This window comes from Halichondria panicea, chromosome 4 (assembly GCF_963675165.1).
Source record: "Halichondria panicea chromosome 4, odHalPani1.1, whole genome shotgun sequence".
NCBI lineage: Eukaryota > Metazoa > Porifera > Demospongiae > Suberitida > Halichondriidae > Halichondria > Halichondria panicea.
In genome coordinates, this window is record NC_087380.1 from 1,088,350 (window position 1) to 1,113,271 (window position 24,922).

Here is a 24,922-nt window from a genome sequence, read left to right on the forward strand (position 1 = left end):
TCCACTGCTAATGTGGTAATTAAAGAAGCCTAGTCTTGTAATTACACAATTCAATATCATAATTATATAAAATGATGTTCTGATGTGTACAAGCTTTGTGGTTACAAATGCGTGGGTAGCTCAGCTAGCAATTTAGCAAACTAAATTTAATGGAGTAGTTTTCTCTTTCTGTACGAAGTCTGCTAGCTGGGAGAGAACTCAGCTATGTTTATTGACATGGGACATGCATAGACACTTGCATTACTGACAGCTAGCACTATGCAAGCTGTCAAAAAGTGTTTAACACATGGTGTGGTGAATGTCCCACCTCCCTCAGAGCCGGCATTAACACTGTTGTTTGAAATACTGGCCTCTACAAATAAGGCTGGAACATCAGAGGAAACCGTAAACTGTTTGAAGCATTAGTTTTTTCAACTCTCAAAGGCCTTTGCTTAATTTTCTAACAAGTTTGAAGCCCCTCAGCTAAGGATTCAAAGAGAATTTTATGGATCCGTCAATTGTCCAAAGGAAGCCTACAGCTACTATCCATCATGGTCCAGCTCCTGTTGCTGACAGTGCTGCTACTGAGCAGGAGATCAGTGCTGGTGAGTGGAGGGCTCTAGAATATAAAGCATACCTGAAACTAATGCAAATGGTTTTGTTAGCTGCATTATCAGGCTAATTATAGCTGCAATGGCTATGAGTGCATTGTCTTTGCAACCTTGTGCAGGTTTCCAGACCGATTTCAGTGTCACCAATCGTCTTCTGCCCACTGTAGGCTATGGGAACGGCTCTCCAAAACAACAAGACCGACTTCCTCCTCCACCTCCGGCGTGGCAGCCTTCCGAGCAGGACCCAAACTACAGCTCCTCACAGCAGCCATGGACTGGAGCTCCTAATACATACTACCCCTATTCCGCTGAGTCTTCTCTCTCCACTCAGAGCAGATACTGCACCTCAGGAGCAATGCAATACTCTTTGGCAGAGAAAATTCGAAAGAGTGCCGGAGATGTTCCACTTCATCACGAGTCGACTTACTTTGCAGAAAGCTACTCCAATCCTCATGTGAACTCCCTTGATCCTGTTTCGATAAAGGGGGAACCAAATAGCCCCGCCCCCAAGAGTGGAGGTTCCAACAGCACAACCAGTAAGTCTCAATCACTTTCAATTTTGCAGTAATTTGTTAATTTTTATCCTGAGTTAGTCTGTAATAATTAATATGCAGAAAATTGGAATTTTTTTGTAGGTGACAGGGACTCTGGTATTGCACGATCTCGGTCAGGGACAGTTGAGCCTCTTGAAAATGATGATGGCATCATTGGCAGCGGGATAGACAGTGAATCAGACTCCACCAAACACTCACCATCACAGCATGACAAGGATTACATCCACGAGCCAAAGAAACCAAAGAGAACAAGAACAGCTTTCAGCAACATGCAGCTTGACCAGCTGGAATACGTCTTTGAGAATGTCTCGCAGTATCCCGATGTATTTGTACGCGAGGAGCTCTCCAAACGTCTCGGAATTAAAGAAGACAGAATTCAGGTGAGAGGGAAAAACTGAATTCTCTACAGTTTTAGTGCCATAAAATTATGTGCAGGTCTGGTTCCAGAACAGGAGAGCTCGGTATCGGAAGCAAGAGCGTACTGGAAGCAGAAGTTGCAGAAGCCGTTACAGAGCCCGTAGAGTGCAGAAGATGATTCAACAAACCCAATCGGCGGCTGCCTCTGCTGCAATGTATTCCAACTTCTCTGTCCCTTCCACCACGGCTACTTCATTTGTTCTACCGTCTCCGGGGGCACTCTCCCCTTATATGTCGAGCTTCCCATTTCCCGGGGGTTTCCCGACAATCTCGACCTCTCAAGCAAGCACCTCTGTGAGCAATACCGGTGCACTACCAGGATTTCACAGCCTCAGGCCGTCCCTCGCCCCCGCACTCCCCTCGTACATGGCCGCCACTGGAGTAGCTAGGACCACCACTCAACCATCAGCATACGACACAATCTATAGCGGAACAGTTGTCACTTGTCAAAAATAGTGATTGCATGTGCATGTAATTAATACATTCATTGTGTGGTCATGAAGACAATTAATGTACATTTGTTTCGCTCTACATCATTATTGATGTGACATAATACATGTGCACTATAATTGTATTATTTTTGATGGGTGTTAATTATATTCATAGTTGAGCTATTAGCCTGCCCCTTTGTCCTGAAAATAGGGGAATACCCACTGACATATCATGTGGCATGCAGCCTATGTCTTTAGCGTCTGGTGTCACCGTAATTATAATTATATATTAATTATAGCGAACAAATCAATTCAACACAGGGTTCACAAGAACACACTAAAGAGCATGAAGTTAACTACATGATAATATAACAACTCTATTATAATTATATATAATTATAATTATGTCTGTCCATGATTAACTAACTTCTGCGGCATACTTTCCAGAGCCACACTTAAATTTGAGGAGTGACACTTTATAGGCAGTGCCACAAAGTTCTAGGTTCAGTCCGGAGAGAGTGGCTCCTTCACACTCGAAGCCCACGCCAGCTGGTACAGGGACAGACGGACCGTCAGACACGTCGAACTTGGCATGGAGAGATGAGCTCGACTCTGTGCATGTGTGGTGTGTGTGGTGTGTGTGTGATATGTGTGATATGTGTGATGTGTGTGTGTGATGTGTGTGATGTGTGTGGAGGGGGGCATACTTATAGTACCAAATTAATGCTTACATGTACATGTATAATTATATTGTGTGAAAAACAAACTGAAAAATGTTAAAGCAGCAAAATTATAAATTGTAGCTACTGTAGTTAGGTACTTTTTACAGTACCATTCTTTACCCACCACCCTCACAGCCTCAGTACATGTATACTAAACAAACACAATTATGGTCACTAAACGTACCTTGTCCTTGTGTCGGAGGCACTGTGGCTATCTCCCACACCATCTTGCTCTGCTCTGGGTTCCAATTGCCATTTGGTTTTGAGAGAGCGTTCTTCACAGCTCCGCCAAGAGGGACAGTCACTGACAGCTTGTTGAGAGGTTTGGTATCTCCACTCACCGTCTTCATAACAGCCGAGCGGTAGGTGTAGTCCAGTCGGAAGTTAGTGACGCTAGCCTCACACTTCCAATAACAAACAAGCTTCAGAGGGAGATGGGAGGGGTCTGGCAACTTGACCTACGCGTGTGTGCGTGTGGATGGGGGTGAATCTTTGAATGGCTATACATTGTAACTCAAGTTTGGAAGGTCCAATCTCAAAAATGTTATGATTTTATGAACGCCCACTTCAAGCTCTATCAGATAGTGTGTTAAAATCAAAGTTCATTTTTCGGGGCCAATTTCGGAAAAAAACCGTGGGCTATAGGTGGGGGAAAATGCCAAATTTGGGTCCGATCGAAATTTGTGAGCTAAACATTCTATATAAAAGAGCTTTTTCTAAGCTTTCAGAAAATCATAAAAGTTTTGAGAATGGACAAACGGAACTCAAGTTATGGCCAATCAAAGGCAGAGCAGTACTACAAAGACTCAGGCTTATGCTATTAAGACAGTAGTACAACTGTACAGTTACCAACATTGTGTACGTGTATGTACAGTGCTTGTGCACACACTTAGAGCTTCTGTTATGAGTAATCTAACACGATGTGTTCACACATATACCTCGTATTTAAGCAACTGAACATTGTAGAATGGAGAAGAGTGTTTCTCCTTCATTGTCTGAAGCTTTGACAACAAGGCCACCATGTCAAACGTGTATCGATCACCCTCATTCCTGTCGTGTAGTATCGTGTTGAACAAAACAATTAATAATCACATGGATGGATAATTGAAACAAGTCCTGCTGCTATCTATAGTGCCCAATGTACGTACATGTAACTGACACATCAGACAATGAACATCTACAAGTATATAATGTAATATGGTGAAAATACCTACATGTACAGTAACAAGAGTTGTCTATAATTATTCTCTTGACAATAATTGTAGCAGGAAACCTTAGACACAGTTAATCAAGCTCTCCTCATGCGGTCACACCACTCACCTCTTGAGTAGATATTGGTTGTGTAGAACTCTCTCCACGGACTCCACGTTGCTCAGGTTGAAAGAGAGAGGCTCACTGGAACTAAGAGTACCCAGGTAGTTGGAGGGAAACGACATCACCACCTCACCACTCACTTTAGACACACACTTACTGACATCAGTGCCGTGGAAAATGGCATTACAAGTCTCTCTGAAAGCAATGGCTAGTGGGACTGCAGGCTTGGAGTTAGTGGCCGCATCCGTGGGGCTAGCGGTGGCAGAACGAGTGGTGATAGCCAGAGGGGAGACCACTCTCAGCTCAGACGACGCACTAGGTGTACCACCGTTTCTTTTAGGGGTGGTGGGGCTGGACCGCCGTGGAGAGGGCAAGATCAGAGGGCTGAGGACAGCAGTGTCTTTGTGTTTCTCAGCGGCGGTTGGTTTTGGAACTGGTTTAAAAACTTGAATATTACCGTAAATGTGTTCCGGGGACGACCCGTTGCTAGGGAGAGCGTTGCTAGGCTGTGGTTGTTGTAGAGACGGCTCGGGTGCCACTATTTTAGGAAGGGTGGGCGTGGCACTTGCTGTGGAAGTATTGGAGGGCGTGGAACCTCTCCTCGGGGTGGGGATTGGTTTCAAGGATTTAGGGGCTTCACTCGACACACTCCACGGAGTCAGGGTCTCTATAGCAACAAGATAATTATAATGACCTTGCTAAAATCAGACAGAGCATCGTATATTTGTATGGTACATAACAGAATGACATTTGGCCTCTACATTAACAATGTTAGCATGAAGTTTATTATTACTTTAACAACATACTGTAATGTACATACAGCAGAGAATTGTAGTCTCTATGTATACATGTAGGAGTCATTCTTAATGTCACTCCTGATACATGCAATTGATATTCTGTGTTCAATTAACTGTGTTGAGTTGATTGTTGCCATACCGTGATGCGGATAGTTAAGAGAGTAAGGGATATTGGAGAGAATGGGAGGACATACGTGCCCTCCAAGCAGAGAAGGGACTAACCCCACTTCAGAGTAACTAGGTACTGTTAGCTCACGTGTAAGGTCCTCCCCTCCACCGAGGAGAGGTGGTGGGAGGGAGGATACTGGTTGAAGGGGGGAGGGGATGCCATGTACCACGCTACTCCCAGACAGTATTAGGTCTATGTCTATCAGAGAGGTCACACTCGCCCTGGGAGGAGGAGGAGGCAAAGAAAGAGTTTGCAATTGTGTGTGTGTGTGTGTGTGTGTGTGTGTGTGTGTGTGTGTGTGTGCGTGCGTGTGTGTGTGTGTGTGTGTGTGTGTGCGTGCTCACTGTGCACTGGTGTTGCTGGCTGTGGAGCTTTCCCTACGAGAGCTTGGGGGTGTGGCAAACACTGGGAAGGGGAGGGGCAAGAGTAAATAAAAAAAAAACATAACATAAAGTATAATTATCGCGAAGATTATTCTACCCTCCATAGGTAGCCCGTGGGCTTATACTCAACGAACATTCACCCTCAAAAGGTGGCCCCTGGGCTTATACTCACTATTTAGGGACTGTGAGCTGGTAGCCTTCCTCATGCCTGGGCTATTGCTGCCTATCTTGAGGCTCATCACAGAGGCCTTGATGTCGTCCACCGTGGCCGTGTCCACAGACCTCTCTTTTATCTTGATCTTCTTAATACGATTTTCTGGCTCTGGAGGGAATGGAAGCACAAGTTGACCACTGCTTTAACGTATGTATGGACTGGTACACGCGCTCGTATATTACACAGCTAAAAGAGTAAGAAAAAATAACTACATTAAATACAGTGATGTACCTAAAATGCTCGAAGTGGTGGCTATTCAATTCAATCTCTTCTTTCATTAGCGTAATAATTATACAGGCCTAGGAGGTTATTTTTGTTTAGAGATCTAATCACTACTGACCATTGTGGGTCCATCCCTGCACACACTAAAAACACACACACACACACACACACCATCGTCCGAGAAACTGTCCGAGTCAGATTCTTGTTTGTCAGCGTTCCCTGAAAACATTCCGATGTGGGAGGCGTGCTCAGGGCGAATAGAGTAGCCTTCCTCATCCACCTCAGGGAGAGGCTACAGAGAGGGGGTGTGGCAATGTAGTCATGGTAACCTGATACAACCTTTGTGAGCATTAAACATAAAAATTAAGCCAACTTTGCGAGTGCTAAGATTGCAAAAAGAATACATATACTCTATAGTGGTATTTGTACGATATCACGATCCTACCAGATCCCATAAGTTAGATTTCAAAGTGTCAGATTTATGGATCTCGTTTTTCACTCGCAAAACATTTATGACTGACCTCGGTGGGTGGACCACCCTCAGCACTGGCCATGGCAGACGCATTCTTCTTTCTCTTTGATTTCAGGAAACCCTTCAAACCCTTCTCTCCCTTGGCTACACAGTGGTGGTATACAGTCAATTAAACACAATGATCATATTATTGTTATTACAGTAACCCAAGATTGTGGCTAATAGCAACGAATGTGCAAGTACCAGCAAGGACACACCCATGACTACAATAGCTGACAATAACCTGCTATACGCCAGTTACAATGTTACGTAGTTGTCTACGCTAACACACACAACAATGCAAACACACATCCCCAGTTAACCTACCAATACTAGATTACACACTCACAATATACTTGTCTATACAATAACAATGATTGCCCCCACCCAGTTATCCTACACTTTTATAGACTCTAGACTAAATGGACTCACAGTGTGTCCTGGGGTTGGTGTGTGTGGGGGAGGTCACGTCCTCAGCTGAGGCACTCGGAGGTATGGACTTGCCAGGGACCTCCAGAGCTGTGAACTTGTACGGAACTAGAGAGTGAGAGAGTGAGAGAGAGAGAGAGTGAGAGAGTGAGAGAGAGAGTGAGAGAGAGAGAGAGAGAGAGAGAGAGAGAGAGAGAGAGAGAGAGAGTGAGAGAGAGAGAGAGTGAGAGAGAGTGAGAGAGAGAGAGAGAGTGAGAGATGGGGTAGACACCAGAATTACGAACAACACACACCAGTAACTGTATTAAGAGTCATGCTTGTACTTAAACTCCATGTGTAAAGAATGTGCTTCTACATGTGTGTATATAGAAAATCTAATTCACAATCAATACAGTGCACAAATACTGCAATTGGATCCGTTGATTGCCTGGCTTCCACACTCTCTCTCTTTGCCCCCTTTACTACAAACACCGCCCCTTCACCTGGTCTGTCTCGCCCTGTCCCCTTGCTACTGACCAGCTCAGTTAGTAGCTTCTCAACTGAGAATATATCCAGCTGCTCGTTGACCTTTCCATACACACGTTCTGTACGAAGGTGGTGGGTGTCCTGAGTCTGTGGTGTGTGTGTGTGGGCGTGTGTGTGTAGGTGGTGTACTGTAGAGACACAGACTACATGTACAGTGTTGAGGACACTTTAAGTTGTGAAATATATTGACAAAGAAAAAGAAAAAGGTTAGACCCTTAAAATGCAATATTATGGTCAATCGACATAATGGTATCTTATGCACACACTCGGTAATTAAAACACATTATCTGATAGGCCTTTCAAACATGCAGCTACTAATTTTTAACTAGTTTTGAGATAACAGACATTCCTAACTCAATATATCAGCCATACAAGTACTGAGCCATGGACTGTACTAGCTTGTACAGGTAACCAACCACCAATGTATATACTGCAAGACTCTATACTAAATAGAATGTCACTCACCTTGGCTATTTTGATAACAAAGGTGGACATCTGTGCCAGGTGCTCTTCCTCGAGAGACTCGAACTTTTGGCACGCCTCTTTCATCTTGAGCTGGAAGTCCATCACCTGTTCACACTGACGTCTGGTGGCAGTCTGGTGATCACTCTCTAAAGGGGGGGGGGGGGGGGGTGAGTCATCTAGTAGCTATAATATTACAACCCTTTTCAACTCACTTGAAATGCAAACCTTATAATATGTATTAGAGAAAACACAAGCCAACCAGTGTACACAGTGGGACCACACTATAGGCTATGTACACTAGTCTACACACTTGAGGTCAACTAGAGTAGTATTTTGCTTTTACTTTCAAGCGAGGTGAATTGTACATTGTAGGAACACCAGTAGCTACCATTATATGCTGTGCACACACACACTATACACACGAACCTTCATACAGTAGGCATCAATAGCTGATGTGCATGCTGACTTACTCATGGTCTCCATCCAAGCCTTGGCCTGATGTAAGCGACTCTCAAGCTGGAGAAACAGAAAGAAACAGAGACAGAGAGTTAAAACAATACACTGGAAGCAACTCCAGTACACCACAGGAACAAAGCCAACCAAAAACCAAACTACTTATAACCCAGGTGGCATAAAAGATTTCCTACTCTTATAACCCCAACAGTAGGTACTTACGTTAGGCTTGGCAGGATCAGCTGCCTTCTCCTGTTTGGCAACAGCCTTGGCTAGATGCTCCACACTTTGCTGGTACTGTTTCTTGGTCCTCTGGATACCTGATTCTGTTCCCTGGAATGCTAGTAGGGACTCCTGGGCCTGCTCTATCTCTCCCTTCATCTAAGAGGGGGGGGGGTATAGTACAGGTAATATAAACAGAACACGGTCACACTCAGCGTACATGTGAAGCGTACAGGTCCAAAATTATACATACACGTATGCACAGGCTATAAAAAGATAAACCAAAACCACAGAAAACAAACCAACGACTACTATAACCCGTGGCCGCCCACGCGCCTCGGGTTAACAAGCTAGAGAGAGAGTCTGATGTCAAACCATCACAATGTCATTCACAGTGACAATCACGATCTCTATAGAGACCTTCTGGATGGTTTAATGAGAACTATTTTCCAACGAAGGGATAAAACATTCGTGGTTAAGCAATTATTTTCGTGGTAGTTGCTTGCACTGCAGATAAAGGTAGTCAAAGTCGCTTCATTCGTGGGTAAAATATTCGTGCTCAGAGATTCAACCACGAAAACCACGAAATGTTTGCCCACCGAAAATTCCCCGCTATACGGTACACCCACTCACACCTACTCAACTTACACTGCTCTTGAGTTTGTCCTTCTGTGAGGAGTTGTATTCCAGTATCTCTTTGTTCAGCTCCATGAGCATCTTGACAAACTGCCCGTGAATGTCACTCAACTGATGGCTCATTTCAGTGAGGACCTCCCACAGAGGGGCAAATCCACTGCAGGGGGTCCAATGTACATTCTAAATATACATGCATAATGTAGTACCAGCGAGGGCTTGTATTTCAAGTGAAGTGTGTATCCTTTGCCATGTAGCAACCTGTTCCACGCATCATACAGTATCATGTGACTCCCCCCACACACCATACAGTGTCATGTGACTCACCCGAGTGTGATGCCGGAGATGTGCTGAACAAACTTGTGTGTTTTGGACAGGCCCTTACAATAGCCATCCTCCACAGAAATCCTGTACCAGTACCAAAGACCCAGTCAACACAGCACAAGCTTACTACTATACATACTGTACAACATCATTGTGTGCACAACGTAATTTTTCACAAGGTAAAAAATGCAATTAAGAGAAGCTGTTGTGAATGTAACATGTGTAATTGTAGGAAATGTGCCAGCTATGACAACAAGCACTACGCTATCAACAACATAAACAAGCAGTTACGCAATACTGTACACATGAAGATCACATACATGTACATTGTACATACCGTATAGCCGGTATATTTCGAGGGTATAAACTTTCGCGGATTGACCGTTAGAAAGGTTTTCGCGGATCTAATTTCGCGGAATAGCAGCCTTTCTGCAGCATGCATGCATGCGATATTACATTCGTGGGTATAAATGTTCGCGGTACATGCTTAATCAGCGAAAACTGTATACCCTCGAAATATACCCGCTATAAATACGGTAGAAATGTCATTATTGTCATTACATGTACATACAATTCCAGTCAATGAACTAACACAGACACACACTGTTACTTTCAGTCTCACCTTTGATTGACGTACTCGGCTAATTCTTTGCTGGCCACCATACCTGCCTTCATGTTCTGTAGGAGGACCTCGTAACCATGGTTACCCTCGCCCTGTCAGCGAAAAGACGTATTTACAGCACGACATACTCCACAAAACATTGTCTACTTGTTAGACTAAATATGGTACTCCCTGAACAATTGTTTTACCTTCGATATTACAATCTAATTGTCCAAGGACATTATATAGTAACTATTCTTATGGCGCTGATATTATGGTTGACATACCCAGAAATTTTCTTCAAATTTGGATACCATGGCAACCCTTCGGAGTAGTGGGTGGTTGGACAGAACTATATACCTGAAATGAAAAACATTGAAAATGTAGTAAAATCATTCATCAACAAGCATATGGTATTATAACGTAACCACAAAAACTATGCTCCAATAGACACACTGATACAATATTAATGTGAGGTTAAACCAATTGCGTAAGACACTAGCACTGTACAAGCTTGATCATATCACTGTACAAGCTTGATCGCGTTTCTAACTATTACGAATTGCGTACAAAGCATGGGAAAATGGGAGCTCAAGCGAATTATGTGAACATTTGCAATATGCAATCAAAAAAACGTTGCATTCGAAACCTGATAAACGGTATCTATGTACATACAAACGCCACCGTTTAAGGACATTATAGTCAGCTAGCTGAAGCTTCTATATAGCATACACTGTACACTATAGTGATAGAACAACCACAGAGCTCTCATGTACGTGTGAGTGTATGTGTGTGTTCATGTACACATCAGTGTGGGGGGTCTATTCTGATACATACCTAACTGTTGTACCAAGTTGGATCACTTGTATAGTCGAATATACTGAAGACAGGAGCAATCAATCAGCCTCTCAGTTGTCCAGGGAAAGCCACCAGTCCAGCAGAGCATGCAGTCTTCCGTCCGGAATCTTTAGGCCCTAGCTAGCTAGCTAGTGGTGCCACCTTTGGTTACTGTTCACTGTGTACTATACTATATATACTGTGTGTGGTGTGTGACGGCTAGTTAGTCTCGCAAGCCACGCCCTTTTATTATGTATAAAATTTAGACAAAGATCGTCGGTAAAACAAACGCAGGTAACACGCAATTGAACTTTGACCTAGAGTAGAGATTATTACAACTCACGGATGTAGGATGCAGTTAGCCTCGTTCCCAGGCCTTACTATTTCTTGCTGTTGTCATTGTTCATCCTAGCCTCCTTCACAAGGCCTAAACAATTAGCGGCCTGGAATCGAGGCTATGTTCATCCATAATTAATTAAAGGTAGAAGACAAAATGAGGCAGAAGAAAGAAATGGATGTACAGTTAACCGAGTGTCACCTGCTACATTAATGTAGCCTACTGCCACTTTCATGCAGTCTGTTGCGTGCGCAGCCGTTGCCTCGTATGCAGCCAGGCTGTCTGTCCAACCACTTTGTTTTTTACTTGTATAGGATCTCTTAATCTTTTAACGTGTGTGTACGTGCATGCATTATTATAATTATACACGCATAGAGCATACCACAGGTATACGATGGCTCAGTATACTACATGACATTATGAAATCTCCCACCGGCGGTATATATACACTTAGCCTCGATCCCAGGCCGAGTTTTGCTTTTATAACTAGTTGTTCGCCTGTAGCCGTTATAAAAGTGAAAACTCGGCCTGGTATCGAGTGTAATATATACTCAGTCTCCCCCCCCCCATGTAGTTATAGCAAGATGGTATATAATAATAGCCATAAATACATTATTACACTAATAAAGTGACATCTTCTACACTATATATAAAAAGCAAAACATGCCGAGATTCATTTAAGAAGCTTGCAGCTATAAACATCACATCAAATTATTGTGAAGGCCTAGGGAGGGGCTGATATTGTATGTAACTAAAACAAGTCATGTGATAAATCATATTCCTCCAGCAGTTGGAGCCTCACGCCCACTCACAGTCGAGTAGGCATCATTCTGTGTGTAGCTGTAGTCACCTTTGACCTCTCTGGAGCCTGGGATCTCCTCGTAAATGGCAGGGACAGTCTCGTAGATAGTAGCTGCACTTTGACCCTGGTCAGTAAGGGAGATATCTCGAGGAACAGTCCTGTGTGTGGAGAGAACACTTAGTAGTAACTTGTCATAAAAGCTTTCACTTTGTTTAGTGCTTGTTTACACTGAATAAAGTGTGTCTACCTAAAACAATAACACTCTACACAAACCACTTTGAACAAGCTCTCACATTTCCCCTCCTCTCTTGCATCTGAGCAATAAATGTGTATACGTACATGCACACAGTGTGATAATCATTTCAGCTTGTCTTACCTCCAGCAGCTGCAGGCCCCGACAATGATACCCACCACAATGACAGCGGCTAGAATGAGTAACACAATGACTACACCTGCCACCACACCTCCTGTGCTGCTAGTTCCACCAGGGCCTGTGGGGAGGTTGCTAGTGATGAATTCAGTCACTGAAACACAACATATGATAATTATTATACAGTAAAATTAAGGATGAGAACACAGACCCACTTACCTAACTGCACACAGAATGTCACATCTACTCCAGTATTGTCAGGAATCACACAGCAGTAGGAGCCAGTGGGGCCTGACACATACCCTCGACGATGGAGTCTGAGTGCACCTGTATCTCCAACACTGTACAGTAGATCTGTGTCCGAATCAGTACTATGAATATCCGGACTCCTTGTGACAGCTGTTCCATTCGGTAGTAGCCAATATCCTAATCCATTGGCACTATTGGGATTATCTTCTCCTGTACAGCAAATAGTTGAGTCAGTTCTGCAAGTCAATACAGTCTCAGTGGTATCTCCGATGGTCTCTATGGCAACCTGTGAGTTATTAGCAGCATAGTTGGTGGTTCCCATGGAGACGTAGACAGGAGGTACTGTGGGGGTGGGGGATTGTAACTGTGTTAGAGTTCATTGTACTAGCTTACATTGACAAGTGAGAGCTGACCCACTCCAGGTCCCATCATTCTGACAAGCTCTGACACTCCCTCCAGTGAGAGTGTAGCCATTGTCACAAGTGTAGGTAGCAATGGCATTAATAGGTCTGCTGTCAGCAAGTCCATCAGTGTAGGTAATGACTCCATTCATTAGTGGTGGTAAATCAAAACAAGTTCCTGAAATAGTGAACATACATTCAACAATAATAAACAGTACAACTTTAATTCCACTCACGCTGACAAGTTGGAGTTGACCCACTCCACACTCCATCACTCCCACAAGTCCTCACTGACACTCCAACAAGACTGAAGCTATTGGTACAAAAGTGAGTAGCTGTAGCACCTACTGGTCTGTTGTTAGTTGATCCACTGTTGTAGACTATGCCTCCATTGGTGGGGGTGAGGTCAGAACACAGCAGCACAACTGGGGGGGAGGGTGGGAGTGGTTAGTTATTATCTGTGGCTAGCAATACAGACTGAGGGTTTAAAATGTGTTTTATACACTAACCATAAGTTGGAGTTTCTGTCGTCAAAACATACGTAGCCATTGCTTCTTCAGTGGTGGCCATGGTGGTAGCTTCTTCAGTGGTAGGCAAATTGACTGGAGCAGTAACTAGGTGTATATGAAAGATACATTAAAATAATGATATATAACTAACTGCTAGAAACAGATTATCAACTAGATTACATGGCTGTCCCCAGCAGGTGGACACAGCACACAACAACAACAGCAGCAGAAGCAGAACACCTTGAGTCTCCATTGCTTCTTTCCAGAGACATAGTCTAGTTATCTGTTAGAGAGTTGTTCCATTAAGGATCTTTACCCACTCACATGGAGTTCCCAGGCAGATATTTTTCTGATATACCAGAAAACCATAGTCTATGTTGTACCAAATTAGGTGAAAAACATTGTGAAAGGGAGGGGCTGATAAAGTACTTACCTTAAGGTGACGTATTTTCGCGTGTATTAATTAATTTCTGCTATTTCTGCGAATAAGTAAAATCGCAAAAATTAGTACTCGCAAATAATTGGCCGCCCTCTTGTTTAGATCGACATTAATTTTCGCAAAAAATTATACTAGCAAAATGTACAAAACTGTAAAACGCAAACAAATCTACCTGTGAAAATATGTATATCTGTGGTTTGTACAAACACTTATTTTCTACTTGAGTCATGTGATAGTTCAGTTATTGTATTCCTCCAGCAGCAGGAGCCTCACGCCCACTCACAGTCGAGTAGGCATTGTTCTGTGTGTAGCTGTAGTCACCTTTGACCTCTTTGGAGGCTGGGATCTCCTCATAAGTGGCAGGGACAGTCTCGTAGGTAGCGGCTGCACTTTGACCCTGGTCAGTAAGGGGGATATCTCGAGGAACAGTCCTGTGTGTGGAGAGAACAAATGACTTTATAGTATTATGACAACAAATACTTTCAGTTTGTTTAGTCCATTGAAGCTTGTTTACACTGAACAAAGTAACTATAATGACACTCTACACAAACCACACAAACCACACAAACAAACTCACATTTTCCCTCCTCTCTTGTACCGGAGCACTAGGTAGGTCACCATCACTACACCAGTTACTATAACCACCACTGCTACCAGGGCCACCACTCCTCCCACCACAGCACCAGTGTTGTCACTCTGGGGGCAGGGAGAGCTAGTAGAGGCTGTCATGGAATGTATGGAATTAGCATTATGAGGAAAGGAAGGACTTCAGCCACTAAATGAACAAAGCTTATTTACGTACCATACCTAACTGCACACAGAAGGCTTGGATGATCATTATTGTTAATCTATTAGAGTACATTGTGTACTTACATTGACAAGTGAGAGCTGATCCATTCCACAATCTGTCAGCTCCACACACTCTGATAGCAGTGCTGGTAGTGGAGGGTACGTATCCATTCAAGCAGATCTGTGTAGCCATGGTTCCCTCTAGTCTGGGGGTGGTAGCTTGACTGTAGATGATCACTCCATTGGCTGGTACAGTGAGGTCAGGACAGGTAGTCGGTGGAGGTTCAGTGGGTCCTGCATAAGTTGAATCAATGAACTCAAGTGGTGGAAGTGTACACAACTCACCTTGACAAGTTGGAGTTGACCCACTCCAGCTCCCTCCACTCACACAGACCCTGGTAGTGTCCCCTCCAGTGAGAGTGTAGCCATTACTACAGCTGTAGGTAGCTCCAGTGTTCACTGGTCTGTTGTCAGGGGATCCACCATTGTAGGAAACCATCAGTGTGGGTAATACTAGATCAGAGCAGGTTATCTCTGTACGAGAAAATAGGTACCAACAAAAGAATAGTTGACACTCAGTACCACTTACGCTGACAAGTTGGGGGTGACCCATTCCAGATCCCTCCATCCACACAGACCCTGCTGGTACCTCCAGTGAGAGTGTAGCCAGTGTTGCAGGAGTGCACAGCACTAGTGAGGAAAGGTCTGTTGTTAGTGGATCCAGTACTGTACATAATCATCCCATTGTTCAGTGATGGTAAGTCAGAGCAGTCAGCTGTATGGGAGATGATACACTCAACAAACAAACAGTACAAAGTCCATTCCACTTACGCTCACAAGTTGGAGCAAACCCACTCCACACTTCATCACTCCCACAAGTCCTGGTGGTGCTGCTGATTCCATTGAGAGTGTAGCCAGGGTTACAGGTGTAGGTGGCCACAGTGTCCACTTGTCTGCTGTCAGGGAATCCACCACCTCCATAGTCAATGTCTCCATTTGCCAGTGAGGGTAGGTCAGAGCAGGTTATCACTATGGGAACAGGTACACACTCAACGTACACAATATTACACATTCAGTCATTCCTTACTCTGACACACTGGAGCTGTTGTTGAGCTCCACTCTCCATCACTCCCACAAGTCCTCACTGACACTCCAACCAGAGTGTAGGGAGGGAAGCAGCTGTAACTGGCTGTAGCTCCCACTGGTCTGTTGTTAGTGGATCCACCAGCATAGAGTATGCCTCCATTAGAGATGGTCGGGAGGTTATCAGAACATGTGACTGAAGTAGGTGCAACTGCAAGAGGAGGGGGGGGCAAAGGTTATGAGGATAATGGAACTAGGAGAGTTGTGATGGTTTCAAGAACTTATGAAGATGAACGTGTACACACATGCTGGCTGATATAAAACACAGAAGTAAGACAATGATACTCACTCACCCAGGTTGGCACAGAGGGTCATATCTCCTCCAGTAGTTGGTACAGTACAACAGTAGGACCCAGTTGGAGTGACAGGGTTGTTAGCCTCTCTACGAGCCAGTCTGATGACCTGAGGTGCCTTCCTTAGAACGTAGAACTGCTGTCCAGCAGTCGCTGAGGCACTATTCCACAGTATCACACTCCCATCAGGATACATCCACTGTCCTAGTCCTCCATTACCATTGTTGTCATTGTTTCTACAGCAGGTAGTGAGGTCAGTGTGACAAGTGAGAGATGGAAGACCACCAGTAGCATCCTCTCCAATGGTAGTGATGAAGATCTCAGTATTGTCAGTGGTGATACTAGGACCAGATCCCAGTGTCAGGTAGACTATGAATGGTTAGACCATAGATTAAGGAATTATACAGAGCTCATAGGTATCACCAATAGCAGTAAACCAAGCTAGTTGAGATATCACACTCAGGATATCTAGCTTATCAACTAGATTACCTTGTCCCCAGCAGGTGGACACAGCACACAACAGCAGCAGAAGCTGAACACTTTGAGTCTCCATTGCATGCACAACCTTCCTTGTCTCTGTTTGGTTAATATCTGTTTGGAAATTGTTTCATTAAGGATCTTTACCCACATAGAACAAAAACGGCCAAGAACAAATGGCTTGTTAATGTACATGTATGTAGGTGCTGTTTGTGTCAAAAACCCTACTAGTAAACTTTCTATGACCTTTATGTTATGATGGCCGCAGTGCAGGGCACCGTTTGTGACAATTAAAGCGTCACACGTAAATCAGCCGATACAGTGAAGAGCATTTTCATGTACATTAAACTGCACATGGTGTTTTGTACCCCATTATGGAAAACCATCAAATTTTTGAGGTGAAACACATTGTGAGAAGGGGAGGGACTGATGAAGTATGTATAACTGTGTGCTCTGTACAAACTAACAAATAAAATTCAAGACATAATTACTTTCTACTTGAGTCATGTGATAGTTCAGTTATTGTATATTCCTCCAGCAGCAGGAGCCTCACGCCCACTCACAGTCGAGTAGGCATTGTTCTGTGTGTAGCTGTAGTCACCTTTGACCTCTCTGGAGGCTGGGATCTCCTCATAAGTGGCAGGGACGGTCTCGTAGGTAGCGGCTGCACTTTGACCCTGGTCAGTAAGGGAGATATCTCGAGGAACAGTCCTGTGTGTGGAGAGACAAGTAAACTTTGTACATAATTATAGCAATTTGTCATAACAGCTTGTTTAGTCCATATAAAGCTTGTTTACACTGTTCAAACAAAGTGCTACTTAAACTAATGTACACAAACCACACAAACCACTTTTGTGTCTACTTAAACCAACTCACATTTTCCCTCCTCTCTTGTACCGGAGCACTAGGTAGGTCACCATCACTACAGTGACTGCAATCACCACCATTGCTACCAGGGCCACCACTCCTCCCACCACAGCACCAGTGTTGTCACACTGACAGAGAGAGGTCTCATCAGTAGAGGCTGTAATGGAATGCATTAGGACATGCAACCTAACAATAATAGCTTCACTTACTTGTAGTGGAGGGAGAGGTAGTGATGACTTCAGTCACTGAAACACGGCATAATCAAATGATGAGAACACAGACCCACTTACCTAACTCCACACAGAAGGCTTGGATGACCCCGGTATTGTCAGGAATCACACAGCAGTAGGAGCCAGTGGGGCCTGACACAGACCCTCGACGATGGAGTCTGAGTGCACCTGTATCTCCAACACTGTACAGTAGATCAGTGTCTGAATCAGTAATGTCCAGACTCCTAGTGACAACTGTTCCATTCGGTAGTAGCCAATCTCCTAATCCATTATCACTATTGGGATTATCTCGTCCTGTACAGCAAATAGTTGAGTCAGTTCTGCAAGTCAATGCTGTCTCAGTGGTATCTCCGATGGTGTCTATGGCAACCTGTGAGTTCACAGCAGCATAGTTGGTGGTTCCCATGGAGACGTAGACAGGAGGTACTGTGGGGGTGGGGGATTGTAAGTCTGTTAGAGTACATTGTACTAGCTTACATTGACAAGTGAGAGCTGATCCACTCCACAATCTGTCAGCTCCACACACTCTGTTAGTGCTGGTAATGGAGGGTACGTATCCATTCAAGCAGCTCTGTGTAGCCACGGTTCCCTCTAGTCTGGGGGTGGTAGCTGGACTGTAGATGATCACTCCATTGGCTGGTACAATGAGGTCAGGACAAGTGGCTGTGGAGACAGCACAATGTATTAACCATCAACACACTAGCTTGTACTCCTTACCTTGACAAGTTGGAGGTGACCCACTCCACACTCCATCACTCCCACAAGTCCTGGTGGTGCCTCCATTGAGAGTGTAGCCAGTGTCACAGGTGTATGTGGCCACAGTGTCCACTGGTCTCAGACTAGCAGTCCCCATATTGTAGCCAATCATTCCATTGATTGGCACAGTGAGGTCAGGACAGGTGGTGGGTGGTTCAGTGGGTCCTGTGTTCACTGTATCAAGAAAGGTGAAGCAACTGTTAAGATGTAGTGGAACTCACATTGATAGGTTGGAGCTGTTCCACTCCAGGTGCCATCATTCTGACAAACTCTGAAACTCCCTCCAGTGAGAGTGTAGCCATTGTCACAAGTGTAGGCAGCAATGGTATTAATAGGTCTGCTGTCAGCAAGTCCATCAGTGTAGGCAATGCCTCCATTCATTAGTGGTGGTAAATCAGAACAAAATCCTGAAAATTACAATCATTCAAAACAAACAGTACCGAGCCCGTCCACTTACGCTGACAAGTTGGAGTTGATCCACTCCAGGTCCCATCATTCTGACAAACTCTGAAATTCCCTCCAGTGAGAGTGTAGCCATTGTCACAAGTGTAGGTAGCAAAGGTATCAACAGGTCTGCTGTCAACAAGTCCAGCCTCATAGGTAATGCCTCCATTCATTAGTGGTGGTAAATCAGAACAAGTTCCTGAAATAGTGAACAAGTAAACAGTACAACTTGAATTCCACTTACGCAGCTGACAAGTTGGAGGTGACCCATCCCAGATCCCTTCAGTCACACAAAACCTGGTGGTACCTACACTGAGAGTACCTCCAGTGAGAGTGTAGCCAGGGTTACAGGAGTATGTAGCACTAGAGCCGAAAGGTCTGTTGCTAGGGGATCCACCACTGTACATGATCATCCCATTGATCAGTGAGGGTAAGTCAAGGCAGTTAGCTGTATGGGAGACGTTGCACTCAACAAACAAACAGTACAAAGTCCATTCCACTTACTCTGACACACTGGAGCAAACCCACTCCACACTCCATCACTCCCACAAGTCCTGGTGCTGCCTCCATTGAGAGTGTATCCAGTGTCACAGGTGTAGGTGGCCACAGTGTCCACTGGTCTGCTGCCAGGGGATCCAGCACCCCCATAGTCGATGTCCCCATTTGTCAGTGAGGGTAAGTCAGAGCAAGTTATCACTATGGGAACAGGTACACACTCAACGTACACATTATTACACATTCAGTCATTCCTTACTCTGACACAGTGGAGCTGGTGTTGAGCTCCACTCTCCATCACTCCCACAAGTCCTCACTGACACTCCAACCAGAGTGTATGGACCAAAACAAACGTAACTGGCTGTAGCACCCACTGGTCTGTTGTCAGTGGATCCACCAGCATAGGTTATGTCTCCATTAGTGGGGGCCGGAAGATTATCAGAACATGTGACTGCAAGAAAGGGAAAAGGTTATGAGCATGATACAATGGAACTAGGAGAGGTGTGATGGTTTCATGAACTCATGAAAGGAGTGAACATATACATACTTAGACTCGCTGGCCAGTTCCATCATCACTTCTTGAGGATTGGGACTGGTCAACTGCAAATCAACGAGTTGTTCTCATTACCGAAATCGGTAATGACCAATCACAGTGCAGAAGCAATGTCATGTGACATACTTCGCCCACGTAATTCGTTGTAGCTGGGCTGGGTCTTATGTTGTGTTAGATAAACCACGGGACATAACCCACATTCACTTGATAGTTACGCAACTTTGGTCAACCACACAAACCACAATATGATGTCATGCAACTAATTAAAATTCCACTAGAACAGATTTTGGCAGTTGACCAGTCCTAATCCTCAAGAAGTGATGATGGGACTGGCCAGCGAGTCTAATACATACTATAGAGGGCCATTTGTGACAAAAATGGGTAGTAAATGTAAATTAAAGAAAAAGCACGTTCAGTAAACGCGTCTAGGAAACGCGTATTGCCTATCTACACATGTAGGAAATGCATTATGCGTATAGACTCGAAGGAAATACGTTGTGAGGCCCCTAGCCTCGACTCCAGCCCCTTCAACAGTGGCGCTTTTCCCTGCGGCCTGGAATCGAGGCTATGAGGCCCCATTCAGATGAAGCAAGGGTCAGAGGTCAAATTAGAGGTCAGCTGGCACTGGCCAAGGGTTTGGTGTATCTCGATCTCGCGCACACAAGTACTTCTAGGCCAAGGGGGAATTCCAATGTGATCAATTGCTATCAGGTGACTTGAATAGGAGGCAGCAATTTTACATGCGGTTGAGCAGGATAAGATGAGATAATGGATGTGGTTAAAATAATGGTTTTGTAGCTTGTACAGTGACGTATTATACATTCCATTGTGGCATGAGTTCACGTAAAGAGTGCTCAGACGTTCCTCCTTGAGAGGTGCGGCTGATTCACGAGATCTAAGATTAACGGTAGTCTTGCGGATCATACTTGAACTGATTTTGGTAATTCAAAGTATGGCCAGTGAGACTAAGATTAAGGGGTACGCTTTAATATATGTTCGTACATCTATGCTAGTTGAGATATCACAGCTAGGATTACCTTGTCCCCAGCAGGTGGATACAGCACACAACAGTAACAGCAGCAGAAGCTGAATACCTTGAGTCTCCGTTGCAGCCATGCACAACCTCTTCCTTATCTCTGTTCGGAAATTTTAATATCTGTTTATAACTCCTATATGAGCAGAGTTCAAACGTGGGCGGATGAATGTGCATGACAGTGCATGAAATTTCTATTTTTAGCACTTCATGCAAATGCACACATTCATCCGCCCACGTTTGAACTCTGCTAGCTACGTGTACTGATAGTGGAGTTGCATGCCCTCTCTTCTTTTATACGCCCTTGATATTACTTAGTTAGTAATTATGACAATAAATACTTTCAGTTTGTTTAGTCCATATGAAGCTTGTTTACGCTGTTCAAACAAAATGTGTCTACTTAACTAATAACACAAACCACACAAACCACTTTAAACAACTCACAGTTTCCCTCCTCTCTTGTACCGGAGCACTAGGTAGGTCACCATCACTACACCAGTTACTATAGCCACCACTGCCACCACTCCTCCCACCACAGCACCAGTGTTGTCACTCTGGGGACAGGAACAGCCAGTAGAGGCTGTAATGGAATGTATGGAAATAGCAAAAAGGAGCAGGACTTCAGCCACTTATTGCACAAAGCTTATTTACGTACCATACCTAACTGCACACAGAAGGCTTGGATGAGAGTATATTGTGTACTTACATTGACAAGTGAGATCTGCTCCACTCCACGATCCGTTAGATAGACACACTCTGGTAGCAGTGCTGGTAGTGGAGGGTACGTATCCATTCAAGCAGATCTGTGTAGCCATGGTTCCCTGAGGGTGTGGTGAGGTACTAGAGCTATAGATGATCACTCCATTGGTTGGTTCAGTGAGGTCAGGACAGGTGGTGGGTGGAGGTTCAGTGGGTCCTGCATGAGTTGAATCAATGAACTCAAGTGGTGGAAAGTGTGCACAACTCACCTTGACAAGTTGGAGGTGACCCACTCCAGCTCCCTCCATTCACACAGACCCTGGAGGCATCCCCTCCAATGAGAGTGTATACCCATTACTACAGCTGTAGGTAACTCCTGTATCCACTGGTCTGATGTCAGGGGATCCACCATTGTAGGAAACCATCAGTGTGGGTAAATCAGAGCAGGGTATCTCTGTACGGGAATAGGTACATTCAACAAAAGAATAGTTAACACTCAGTAACACTTGAATAGTGAACATACATTCAAACCGTATAAATCTTACGCTGACAAGTTGGAGCTAACCCACTCCACACTCCACTCCCACAAGTCCTGGTGCTGCCTCCATTGAGAGTGTAGCCAGTGTCACAGGTGTAGGTGGCCACAGTGTCCACTGGTCTGCTGTTAGTGGATCCACCACCACTATAGTTGATGATCCCATTTGTCAGTGAGGGTAGGTCAGAGCAGGTTATCACTATGGGAACAGGTACACACTCAATGTACACACTATTACACATTCAGTCATTCCTTACGCTGACACACTGAAGCTGTTGTTGAGCTCCATTCTCCATCACTCCCACAAGTCCTCACTGACACTCCAACCAGAGTGTAGGGACCAAAGCAGCTGTAAACAGCTGTAGCACCCACTGGTCTGTTGTCAGTAGACCCACTAACATAGGTTATGGCTCCATTAGAGATGGTTGGGAGATTATCAGAACATGTGACTGAAGTAGGTGCAACTGTAAGAGGGGTAAATTATGACAATAGAGAGTTGTATGGCTTCATGAACACATACACATAAAACCATAGATAGTAGAGGAGAGGGATTGGAAACGCATACGTAAATGCCCAGCCCATGCGTGTCACGGTTAAATTTCTTCCTTTCCTGCCTCCGTCACTAGAAATTGACCTTTGTCCTATGATAATTTTAGTATTTTAATCTTTAACAGCCAAAAGACAGGCAGGAAGGCTACTACTGACTAGCCAGAAAGAGACATGAGACAGGCAGGAAGGCTACTAGGATCAAGTTAGGCTACTAGCTTCCATTCGTGTTTCAGAAGTTAGTATTAGAGGAGTTTTCGCCATTGTATGAAATAGTTTACAGTGGGATCAGACACAGTGTTAATAGAAGTTCAAGAACATGTTAACTTCTCTTTTATAGATCTAGATCATAAACAATTCATTATACAAACAATTTAACATAATTATTGTATGTCTACTCGTGATGTAAAGACAGAAATAATGATGCAATTTTCTTGAACGTCCTCTTTGGTATATAGTGGTTCAGTGAACGTGCTACAGTCTGCCGATGTAAACTCTGAAGAAGCATCATCAGATGCACACAATCTGAGATTAAAAACAGTATCAGTTTGAGGTAACAGTTACCTTGGGTCTTCCACAACTGACACTTCCGTCGTTTATTCTCTCATAACTCTTCCCCAAAAAACTTGCCGATCCATTCGTATAACTACAAATAAAGTGTACAATAGCATGTAGTAACATTAAAGGGTCACTTCTAGCCTATATACATTTGCTACTTCAACACCTACACTTCCACAAAATCCCACAAGTGAAAGTCATGAGTGTGATAATAAATTTGTCAGCAAATACTACCATGGAGAGTCAATCACAAAGTTGCTACATTTAAAAAACACTTAACATACCACTGTACTTGTCTTCAATCTCAAACAGGCTGTACTTCTTTTTGGAGAGATAAAAAAATCCCACAATCCTCAGCCAGTCAAGGAAAGCTTAAAAAACTCATGAAACTCCTTTAGTAGACACTTCTAGGTTAAGGTTACAACTATACTAGGTACTAAGAGCATAGTACTAACTGGCATAGCCCTGTGCAATATCCCTGAGGCCAAGGCACTTCTCTGTCCTTCTAAAAAGATGCCTTGCTTCAGTTACCGCTACAGCATTGCGTGGGCGTAGGCGAGACACGGATGGGCCGAAATTGTACTGAGTCCCACGCATGCGTTTCCAATCCCTCTCCTCTACTGTCTATGATAAAACACAGCAATTATTGACTCACCCAGATTAGCACACAGGGTCATCTCTCCTCTAGTAGTTGGTACAGTACAACAGTAGGACCCAGTTGGAGTGAGGGGGTTGTTAGCCTCTCTACGAGCCAGTCCGATGATCTGAGTTAAACCATTCCTGTTAATGTAGAACTGCTGTCCAGCATCATCTGAGGGACCCTTGCGCAGTACCACACTCCCATTAGGATACGTCCACTGTCCTAGTGCTCCATTACCATTGTTGTCACCACTTCTACAGCAGGCAGTGAGGTCAGTATGACAGGTGAGAGAAGGGAGACCACCATCCTCTCCAATGTCAGTGATGAGGATCTCAGTATTGTTAGTTGTGATGCTAGCACCAGATCCCAGTGTCAGGTAGACTATGAATGGTTAGACCATAGATTAAGGAATTATACAGAGCTCATAAGTATTACCAATAGCAGTAATCTAAGCTAGTTGAGATATCACACTCAGGATATCTAGCTTATCAACTAGATTACTTTGCTGTCCCCAGCAGGTGGACACAGCACACAACAGCAGCAGCAGCTGAACACTTTGAGTCTCCATTGTGGTTAATATCTGTTTGGAAATTGTTTCATTAAGGATCTTTACCCACTCACATGGAGTGCATTAGAAAAACGTTAAAATAGAATAAAAACGGTCTAGAACAATGGCTACAACAAAAAAAAGTTCTATGAAAATATATGGAGTGCCATTTGTGTCAACACACACCAATGCTGTAAAAACTGTATGTTTAATGTAAATGCTCATCACTGTATCAGTCTCCCGATTACCTAATCGTGCTCACGCTTTACTAGTAAACTTTGTGCACTGTCTATGACATTATGTTATGATGGCCGCAGTGCAGGACACCAGTTGTGACAATTAAAGCATCAACAGAAGGTGAAGGGTTAAGGTTGCAGTAACACACAGCACGAGGACA

The 24,922-nt window shown here is 44.2% G+C and overlaps 4 protein-coding genes and 1 long non-coding RNA gene across 9 annotated transcripts; 1 reads left to right on the top strand and 4 right to left on the bottom strand.

Moving 5' to 3' along the window:
- The first annotated feature begins 484 nt into the window (after nucleotides 1-484).
- On the top strand, nucleotides 485-2,017 carry LOC135334750 (homeobox protein aristaless-like 4). Its single transcript, XM_064530032.1, has 4 exons — nucleotides 485-584; nucleotides 710-1,126; nucleotides 1,226-1,524; nucleotides 1,580-2,017. Exons 1-4 carry the CDS (start codon nucleotides 485-487, stop codon nucleotides 2,015-2,017), a joined length of 1,254 nt encoding a protein of 417 aa, XP_064386102.1.
- Nucleotides 2,018-2,257: 240 nt separating this feature from the next.
- Nucleotides 2,258-11,048, bottom strand: LOC135334933 (F-BAR domain only protein 2-like). Its single transcript, XM_064530297.1, has 19 exons — nucleotides 10,814-11,048; nucleotides 10,264-10,336; nucleotides 9,998-10,089; nucleotides 9,379-9,459; nucleotides 9,067-9,211; nucleotides 8,419-8,577; nucleotides 8,214-8,259; nucleotides 7,744-7,889; nucleotides 7,236-7,365; nucleotides 6,757-6,861; nucleotides 6,335-6,429; nucleotides 5,985-6,105; nucleotides 5,550-5,699; nucleotides 5,339-5,399; nucleotides 5,082-5,215; nucleotides 4,035-4,695; nucleotides 3,653-3,764; nucleotides 2,899-3,172; nucleotides 2,258-2,604 (listed from the first exon to the last, which is right to left on the bottom strand). Exons 2-19 carry the CDS (start codon nucleotides 10,291-10,293, stop codon nucleotides 2,411-2,413), a joined length of 2,736 nt encoding a protein of 911 aa, XP_064386367.1. The 5' UTR covers nucleotides 10,294-10,336; nucleotides 10,814-11,048; the 3' UTR covers nucleotides 2,258-2,410.
- A 682-nt stretch (nucleotides 11,049-11,730) lies between these two features.
- On the bottom strand, nucleotides 11,731-16,761 carry LOC135334941 (sushi, von Willebrand factor type A, EGF and pentraxin domain-containing protein 1-like). Of its 5 annotated transcripts, none has more exons than XM_064530312.1 (11): nucleotides 16,635-16,761; nucleotides 16,146-16,514; nucleotides 15,797-16,003; nucleotides 15,541-15,738; nucleotides 15,299-15,484; nucleotides 15,055-15,243; nucleotides 14,794-15,003; nucleotides 12,542-12,913; nucleotides 12,329-12,443; nucleotides 12,246-12,266; nucleotides 11,731-12,110 (listed from the first exon to the last, which is right to left on the bottom strand). In XM_064530312.1, the coding sequence occupies exons 1-11, from the start codon at nucleotides 16,696-16,698 to the stop codon at nucleotides 11,924-11,926; spliced, it is 2,118 nt and encodes a 705-aa protein (XP_064386382.1). In that variant the 5' UTR covers nucleotides 16,699-16,761; the 3' UTR covers nucleotides 11,731-11,923. The 5 variants fall into 5 exon arrangements, with proteins under 5 accessions (XP_064386382.1, XP_064386380.1, XP_064386383.1 ...); XM_064530310.1 differs by having other exon boundaries at nucleotides 12,329-12,476; XM_064530313.1 differs by lacking the exon at nucleotides 12,246-12,266.
- Nucleotides 16,762-16,994: 233 nt separating this feature from the next.
- Nucleotides 16,995-21,909, bottom strand: LOC135334940 (CUB and sushi domain-containing protein 3-like). The gene is made up of 14 exons (XM_064530309.1): nucleotides 21,707-21,909; nucleotides 21,445-21,580; nucleotides 21,005-21,103; nucleotides 19,674-19,865; nucleotides 19,424-19,615; nucleotides 19,164-19,367; nucleotides 18,933-19,118; nucleotides 18,697-18,882; nucleotides 18,437-18,649; nucleotides 18,197-18,382; nucleotides 17,780-18,145; nucleotides 17,699-17,734; nucleotides 17,499-17,646; nucleotides 16,995-17,333 (listed from the first exon to the last, which is right to left on the bottom strand). Exons 3-14 carry the CDS (start codon nucleotides 21,081-21,083, stop codon nucleotides 17,138-17,140), a joined length of 2,184 nt encoding a protein of 727 aa, XP_064386379.1. The 5' UTR covers nucleotides 21,084-21,103; nucleotides 21,445-21,580; nucleotides 21,707-21,909; the 3' UTR covers nucleotides 16,995-17,137.
- Nucleotides 21,910-22,767: 858 nt separating this feature from the next.
- LOC135334951 (uncharacterized) lies at nucleotides 22,768-23,974 on the bottom strand. Its single transcript, XR_010394404.1, has 3 exons — nucleotides 23,623-23,974; nucleotides 23,345-23,426; nucleotides 22,768-23,276 (listed from the first exon to the last, which is right to left on the bottom strand). It is a non-coding gene; the product is annotated as an uncharacterized LOC135334951 (long non-coding RNA).
- Nucleotides 23,975-24,922: the final 948 nt, after the last annotated feature.